At 33.3% G+C, this 8,939-nt stretch overlaps 2 protein-coding genes across 2 annotated transcripts in view; both read right to left on the bottom strand.

Moving 5' to 3' along the window:
- LOC107440009 (serine/threonine-protein phosphatase 6 regulatory ankyrin repeat subunit B-like) overlaps nucleotides 1–3,658 on the bottom strand; it is a 17,973-nt gene extending 14,315 nt beyond the window's left edge. Inside the window, exon 1 of the mRNA XM_071185836.1 lies at nucleotides 8–3,658. Coding sequence (XP_071041937.1) covers nucleotides 8–3,658 — 3,651 coding nt within the window. The remainder of the gene's footprint in view (nucleotides 1–7) is intronic.
- Nucleotides 3,655–4,722, bottom strand: LOC107440010 (uncharacterized). The gene has a single exon (XM_043056628.1). It carries the CDS (start codon nucleotides 4,720–4,722, stop codon nucleotides 3,655–3,657), a length of 1,068 nt encoding a protein of 355 aa, XP_042912562.1.
- Nucleotides 4,723–8,939: the final 4,217 nt, after the last annotated feature.

Here is an 8,939-nt window from a genome sequence, read left to right as displayed (position 1 = left end):
GCAAAACCGTACTATCTGTTGAATCCTTATCATTGATGCACGCACCCTCATCAACAAGTGATATAACTTTTGAAATATTATTGCTTATAACTGAATGAAAAAGTTCTTTTGTCATCAGAAAGATTCCTTTAATGTCTTTATTTTCAATCTCATGCAATATAACGCAGTCATAAATAGCACCATAGTTTAGCAATACTTTGATTACTTCCTCATGGTTAAACTTTACTGCAAAATGAATTGGTCGGAATCCATCGTCACACTCATCATTGACATCAATTCCTTTTTCAATTAGATATTTAACAACTTCTGTTTGGCCTTCACCGGCTGCGTAATGAAGAAGACTCATATTTGCCCATCCACGGTCTGTTAGCAGTTTTTCATCGCGTTGAATAAAGTATTTAACAATGTGCAAATGTCCATAATAAGCAGCTATGTGTATGGGTTTTGAGCCGAAACTTCCAATTACATTTAAATCGGCACCTTCATTTATGAGAAATTTTACTAAGTCCAGGTGTCCACATTCAGCAGCTAAATTTAACAAAGTAGAATCGCCATGGATTTTTTCATTTATGTCTATAATTTTTTTCTGAAAAAATATTTGCGCAGATTCCAAATGACCCAGAAATACAGCCAAATCAACCGGTCTCTGATTTTCGGAATTCAGTTTATTAAAATCTGCTCCTCTTTCTAACAATAGTTTAATGATGTCGAAATGTCCACAAAACACTGCTAGATGCAAAGGGGAAAAATTTAGTTTAAAAATAAAGTTTACATCAGCTCCATGATTTAATAAAATGTTTACAATGTCATCGTAACCCCCGTGAAGGGCAAAGTATAAGATTTCATTTAAATCATCAGACGTCGAAAGTTTCTTTTTATCTAGAACAAAAGATACCACACGTTTCAGACCTTTATTCACGGCGAACCAAAGAAGCGTTTCAGATTTATCTTTAAACTGCTTTTCGATATTGGTTGATTTGTTTTCTAGAAGAATTATACACATATCCTGATTTCCACGCATAAGAGCTTCATGAAGAGGATCCCCATCATTCACATCAGCTCCATATTTGATTAACAGTTGCGTTGATTCTGTATAATTGTTTAATACACCTAAGCATAGAGCTGTTTCGTTTTTAAACGTCTTGGAATCCAAACAACAGTTTTTACTGTCTAACAGTATATTTAAGACATTCAGGTGATTATGTCTGACAGCATGATGTAAGGGTGTATACCCTAGTTTGTCGTAAGCATTAATGTCAAATAATTTAGGGATTAAATACTGAACGATGTCATCATAGCCTGAGATGCAAGCTAAGTGCAACGGAGTTCTGCCAAAGATATTCTCACTTTCAATACTAATTCCATTTTCTACCAGCTTTTTAAAAATGTTAAGCCTACTCGGATTAGAAACTAAATTATTGTAGGTCTCTGTAAAATATTCTTCACCCATAGAGTCCCAAAGTTTAAAATTTAAGACACACATATGCAACAAAGTGTGTCCTTTATAATCTACAGAATGAATATTTGCCTGTTCGGATAACAGTTTATCTACTATTTCAAAATAACCAAGTTTGATAGAAAGGCTCAAAGGAGTAAGATTGAATTTATCTACTGAATTAATGTCGGCTCCCCATTCGATTAATTTCAGCGAAATATTTACCGAACCATTTCTTATACTTTGATGAAGAGGAGTACAACCATTAGGGTCCCTTATGTTAATCGACATTCCATTTTCGATTAAAATATTTATGAGTTCTAAGTTATTATGAGGGATTGCATATTCAAATACTGGAAAACCCCGTCTTTCAACATCTTCAATACTTGCGCCGTGTTCAATGAAAGATTTCAATACATTTATATGTCCATTCAAAATGGCTCGATGCAAAGGTGAAAGTTTTTCTTTGTTAAAAGCATTGAAATCTGCACCATGTGTTAATAAAATTTCAGCAGTCGATGACTGTCCATTAAAAGCAGCAAAATGAAGTGGAATGTTGTCAGCTGAATCCTTAGCATTTACGATTGCCCCATTAGAAATCAATAATGAGACAATTTCTAGATGACCAGCGTAAGCAGATTTGTGCAATGGTGTGACCCGTGTATCAGATACAGAATTAACATCTGTTCCTTTACAGAGTAAATATTCCACCATGCTCTTGTGTCCCAAGTCAGCAGCCACATGTAATAAAGTCTTTCCTGATGCATGTCGGATTGAATTTATATCCTGAACATTCTGAAGTAATAAGTCAGCGGTTTTTGCTTTATCATTAATTACAGCTTTGTACAGTGGCGTCTCATGAAACTGACCAACGTTGATTGTAGCTTTGTGATGAAGTAAAATTTCAACGACATCAAAAAATCCTTTTTCTGCTGCAATATGAAGAGCTGTTTGATTATATTTTAATTTTTCATCAACTGATATTTCCAAATCTTCTATAATATACGAAACTGCTTCCTTACATCCTGATGCAGTTGCTATGTGAAGAATATTTATATCATTAACATCTTTGGTCTTTGGATTTAATCCGCGATCAATTAAGAACTTTATAATAGTAATGTTAAAAGATTTTGAAGCAAAATGCAAAGCTGTTTTCTTGTCAGGATCCCTTCCGTAAATATCTGCTCCTTCTTTCATCCAATGTTTCACATTAGCTAAGGAGCCGTTAGACAAAGCACAAAACAGACTTTCTTGATTTTCAACAATAGATTTTGCATTCCATAGATTCTTTATGCGCTTTATTCTAAAATTTCCCTTTCGATAAATATCATGCTTGATAATCTTCAAAGTAAATATAAATAATGACTGAGTGGAATCCATTAAAATGTCCGCAACAGCATTTCCATGAGCTAGATAATTCCTTAGATATTTGCCAACTAATAGAGGACCCTCTTCGTTAGATAGCTGAGTCGTAATCAAAAATAGATTGGAATACTCTAAGCTAGACAAAATTGATAATGTAAGCATTTCAATTTCTACTTGCATTTTAAAATCATTTTTATAGATGAAAAAGGATTCTGTATTAAATTCAGATAAATTATGTTCACGTATTATTTTTCTCAAAGATGTAATATCATCTGACAAGATATCTCGATAAGACGTTGTTGTAGATTTTTTTATTTTTCTGATATTATTAATAGTTATTTTTTTAGTCTTCGTGAAATTCTTCTTAAGTTCCTGAAGGTGTTTGATTTCATCTCCTTGACATTCAGTTATGTAAAATATTTTCAAAACTATAGAATAAATATTTGACATATCTTGCTCATCTTTATTATACAAAATATGTTTGAAAATTTCATTAGTTAAATATCCTATTCTTCTTAAGCTTTCTGGAACCATTACAGAGTTTATACCATTTAGCATGTGCTTGATTTTCTTCTTTTTCTCAGAAATAGTGTAACTATTCAAAATACTGTCAGGGATCGATGCACGACATAGCGTGTTGATATAGAACTCCAACTCAAGTTTGGACTTATTTAGAAAACTCTTTTCAAAATTAATTATACTTGCTATTTCTAAAAATATACTCTCTTCAAAATGTGTTTTCACTTTTATAATTTCACTTAAGTCAGCAATTAATTTTTCTAATACAGTAATTACTGTATTGTCGTTACTTGGTAAAATATCTGTTATATCATTCTCAAAATATACAAGTCGAATCATGCGAGAAATGTCTTATATTCACCAATGTCTTTGCAATTGCAAATTCTCTCCAATAAAGTTCTGACAGTTCGAAACTTTATTTTCTGGAGAACTGAAGTTACAGCGCAACTTAAACTTTTCACATCATTCTGAACAAATGTGTAAAACTCAGTACCGTAAAGTTCCTCAATATCTTTGAATGTTGATAAAGGAAAACCATGGGAAAAAGAATCTCTTAAAAATTTTAGAATAGTATTTGTTTTGTTTGGTATGAACACCATCAAAAAATCGTTAGTGGCGGGAGAGAGTTTTGGCGATTCAAGAGTATTTTTAAAATTCTCTCCCAAAACTTGTAAGGCTCTAATGATGACAGTTTTTCCACTATTTTCAAGACTGTTCACTTCAGTCACTACGTCCACATATTTTTTAATAATATTGAGAGATTCATAATCACGAATTACCTCATAATTTTGGTAAAATTCTTCAAAATGCGGATATTTAGAAATGATGCTTGTTACAACATCATAACGTTTTAATTTTTCAGGAAGCTTACTTAACACTTCCTTGTCAATTTTATTAATTTCCTTGGTTTCATAGACCAGACACTCACAAAAATTATTAAGATATTTCACAAAGTCATTCTCTGTTACAAAGCAATTGATGTAACTTCCTTGATTGTTCAGATACCGGATAAAGGAAATTAAGTGAAATTCCATTTCTTCCCAAGGAATTCTGTCATATGTAGATTTTAGCAATTTTTTTAAAGTCATTATTTTTAGTGCAATCTGTTTTGCTAAGAACACCTGCATGATCTTAGATTCGCTCGTTTTGTTCATTGTTTGATATAAATCACTATACTCCAAAATAACTGACAAACTTTCTTGGATATCGTCATGAGAATAATCAGTTGAATCTGATGGAATGACTTGCTCAAAATAATTATCAAGCAAAAAACTATGTATATATATCTTCATTTCGGTTGAAACATCAACATTTTTTAACAGTAACTCATTCAAGCTTTTTGACAGAAGAAAACACAGTTCTTCAGCATGTGATGAAAAATAATCCAATGGCCACTTCTTCATTAAAACTTCAAGAAGTTTCGTATTTCCTGAGCGCGCAGCATAATAAAAGGCATTGTGACTTTCTTCATCATTATCGCCAGGCAAAGGAAATGTTCCATCAACTTTAGTGGAGAGATCACTGATAATCGAAGAATCCTCACTGAATATTTGGTTCAAGATTTCTAACCGATTGTGTTTACAAGCCACTATAACAACATTAGTCAATTTAAAAGGATTATCATCAAAATGAAAGCAAGAAATTAAATTGGGGAAAATGTTTACATCACTCAGTAATGCCAAAATATTGGACAATTCTTTAAAGCTAACTTCATTGATTTCAATAGAAATTTCTATTGCTATCAAAATATTTCTGTAAATACGTCTTTAATTTATTCCATCATACAGCAGAAATTGGTCGATTGATGCATTTTCTGATTTCATCAGCAACATTAATAGCTTTTGCACTTCAAAATCGATCTTCAGATCTTTTTTACCCATCATAAATCGAAGCAATCTATCAAAGAAGAAAAACGATTTAGTTAGAGATAATTTTCGAAGTTCCCATATAAATATATTATTTATCAGAAAATTTCGAAAATAATAAAAAGGTAAAGTTTATTTAAATAAGTAAGGATTATTGGAATTTATTGGAATTTACCTTTGCAATTAATATGTAGAAAATTTTGTTTCTTGAAATTAACTTTCGTTTGATCTTTTTCAAGATTTCTGCAAAAAAAATGCCTTTGCATAATATTTCAAAATAAAAATAAAGTTTCAAATGAATTCATCTTGGCATAAAAATTTTCCCAGATTTTATAAACATTAACCTTTTTTTTTACGTGTATTCCTTGTACTAAAAACAATTAATTGTTAAAATTTATTCGATCATACTGCATACTGTTTTAGAAAAATGCACACGTTCACTTCAGGTTAAAAATAAACTCCACTTCTGTTGCTATCCATTAAAAAAACGTTGAGTTTAAGTTTTTTTGAACAATAAACATGTCAAATATTTCATCTCATGCTAATCTGAAATATAATGATATATCGGATAAACTAGCAGCACTGCTGCCTCTCAGTCAAGTGAGAAACCTTTGACTGTACTCAACAACTCAACTCAACTGTCATTTCTTGAAGGCAATCACCAGTTTATAGAAGTGAAGGTCCAGGTACTGCCTTAAAATCTGAGGGGAACAGGAAAGACTTAACTGCTTTAATACATTTTACTTCCGGTCACTTAAGAATCATCAGATTCTCTTGAGGTAACAGGAAGTTTGAGATTTTTACAAATTGCAATACGAATGAAGCTACTTCTCAACACCTGCTAAGTTTGTTGCGGGATGACATTTTAAAGCAACCTGATGTAGTTCGAAGAGTGATGAGGACAGATAAACTCATGGATCTAATCTGATTCTGATCAGTAGGATAAGAGAAAGGGAAGAAGAGTTCTTAAGTAATCAAACAAGTGCATCTATGATATAGAAGCAAGTGAAGGTCCAGGTACTGCCTTAAAATCTGAGGGGAACAGGAAAGACCTACCTGCTTTAACACATTTTACTTCCGGTCACTTAAGAATCATCAGATTCTCGTGAGGTAACAGGAAGTTTGAGATTTTTACAAAGTGCAATGCGAATGAAGCTACTTCTCAACACCTGCTAAGTTTGTTGCGGGATGACATTTTAAAGCAACCTGATGTAGTTCGAGGAGTGAGGAGGACAAATAAACTCATGGATCTAATCTGATTCAGATCAGTAGGATAAGAGAGAAGGGAGGAAGAGTTCTTAAGTAATCAAACAAGTGCATCTATGGTATAGAAGCCAGTAAAGGTCCAGCTACTGCCCTCAAATTTGAGAGGAATAGGAAGGACTTAACTGCTTTAACACAGTGATGCAGAGCAAGGAGTCCCAAAATAGTAAGTGCGCCAAAAAACATCGATAAAGTGAGCCAAAGGGTGATTTTGGCGTGGTTCCTTCTTGCTGTAGGGGTTGCACCCAATTAGGAAACAGTAGAAGCGTTACCTAGCTGTTGGAAGGTGACTAGATTAAGATATGACGCCCTGGTGAGTAATCCTAGCTTCTTTCCCCCTTTTGTATTACCTAATGTTATGGTATCAATATGTAATCAAGAATATTTTAAATCATTAAATTCTTAATTTAACGTTAATATGTGTTATCTAATTTTAACTCAAATTAACATGATACATACTAATTTGATATCAATAGTCGTATCAATGGTGCCGAGACACCTTACCACGCGGGTTAAGGAACAACGCAGTATTTTACTAATCTTAATTAATCTAGCTTAAGTTTTAAGTTTCATTCGCGCAATGTTTTTTAATTCCATTTATTTATTAATTGTTTCAGAGATATTTAAAAAATTTTTGAATTAATTTGCTTAAAAAAAACTTATATTGAATTATGCACGTGCTGAAAATTCTAGTTACGCGATTTTATTTTCTTGTTTCAAATGCTTGCAGGTCAAATTGTATAATAGTAGAATTATTTTATGTAAAAATTTTTTTTAAGAGATAGGTTAAGTTTATTTTAGTTTTTTCAGTCTGATCACCTGGAAAAGTTGTAATGAAATAATTTATTTCTTACTTAAGGTTAATTTGTAAATTGGTTCTAACACCCTGATCAAGAGCTCGAATTCATTTAAAATTAGTTTAAATAATAAAGTTATATAATACAATCATTTAAATTACGGGGGAAATCTAGGATGCTCACCGGGGGCCTGTGATCCCTGGCTAATTTTGGTCCCATTGGACTAACTGATACCTTTACTTACAAAACTATTGGTGTTACTTATACTTGCATTTAGAGTTTAGTCATGACGGAAAAGAAATAGAGCGACAATTAGGACTACCTGCTAGCACAATTAAGGTGAAGTCTTGGTTTCAAAGCTACTGCACCAGGAGCTACTTGACCATCCTCCTCGAATGTTTGTTGATCGTTCCCATGAAGTGTTTGCTGATCATCTCATCGAGTGTTTGCTAAGGCTCTGCGTACTGTTGGTGCCACAATGACTGTTCCCACTCACATGGTTCCTCCACCTATCCTTCAACTGGATTTCCCTGCTCCGCCAGTTTTATCATTTGGTAGGATTCCTCCACAACCACCTTCGTTGCCAAAAACAGCTGCATCTCAAATACATGCTTCTCCACTTCCTCCGAAAGAACTCAGCAGCCTACATCTGACTACGAGAGACGAAGCATTAGCTTGGACATTAACCTGCGAGATCCAGCTGGACATTGTTTCTAGTGCCAGAAGATGCCGCCAAGGATTACAACTTCTTGAACTGATGAACTTTGCTTTGGACACTAATTAATTTTTTTCACATTTAGAGAGCTAGGTTCCTCACCAAGTGCGTCAATGAATTTCTCGGTAATCCCTCGCCTGTGGCGGGGGAGGGATGATGCAGAGCAAGGAGTCCCAATATAGTTAGTGCGCCAAAAACATCGATAAAGTGAGCCAAAGGGTGAGTTTGGCGAGGTTCTCTCTTGCTGTAGGGGTTGCACCTAATTAGGAATCAGTAGAAGCTGATGGAAGGTGACTGGATTACGATATGACGCCCTGGTGAGTAATCCTAGCTTCTTTCTCCCTTTTGTATTACTTAATGTTATTGTATCAATATGTAATCAGGAATATTTTAAATCATTAAATTCTTAATTTAACGTTAATATGTGTTATCTAATTTTAACTCAAATTAACATGATACATACTAAAGACGGCTATAATTAATAGTCGTATCAACAGTTTACTTTCGGTCACTTAAGGACCATCAGATTCTCGTGAGGTAACAAGAAGTTGGAGATTTTTACAAAGTGCAATACGAATGGAGCTACTTCTCAACACCTTCTAAGTTTGTTGCGGGATGACCTTTTAAAGCAACCTGATGTAGTTCTGGGAGTGATGAGGACAAATAAACTCATGGATCTAATCTGATTCAAATTAGTAGGATAAGAAGGAAGGGAAGAAGAGGTCTTATATAATTGAACAAGTGCGTCTATGGTATAGAAACTATTCGATGAAACAATGTGTTTCAGAAACATTGCAATTCAGTGTTTTTTACTATCAAAATGTTGTCATTTGTTTTAAAGTTATTTTATGTCAAATTTTTTTTTTGAGTCTCTTGACCCTTCGAAATTTATGGGACAAATAAGCATGTATGGCAACGTTACTTTTAAAAAGTAACGAGTAAAAGTACAAGTATTTTTAAAAAAAATTTGATTTTAAATC

This window comes from Parasteatoda tepidariorum, chromosome 9 (genome assembly GCF_043381705.1).
Source record: "Parasteatoda tepidariorum isolate YZ-2023 chromosome 9, CAS_Ptep_4.0, whole genome shotgun sequence".
NCBI classification, from domain to species: domain Eukaryota; kingdom Metazoa; phylum Arthropoda; class Arachnida; order Araneae; family Theridiidae; genus Parasteatoda; species Parasteatoda tepidariorum.
This window is presented reverse-complemented; position numbering and strand designations above follow the sequence as displayed.

Excerpts from the sequence above, each read along its gene's own strand:
- LOC107440010 (XM_043056628.1), bottom strand. The coding sequence starts at position 4,722 with ATGAAGAAGTGGCCATTGGATTATTTTTCATCACATGCTGAAGAACTG.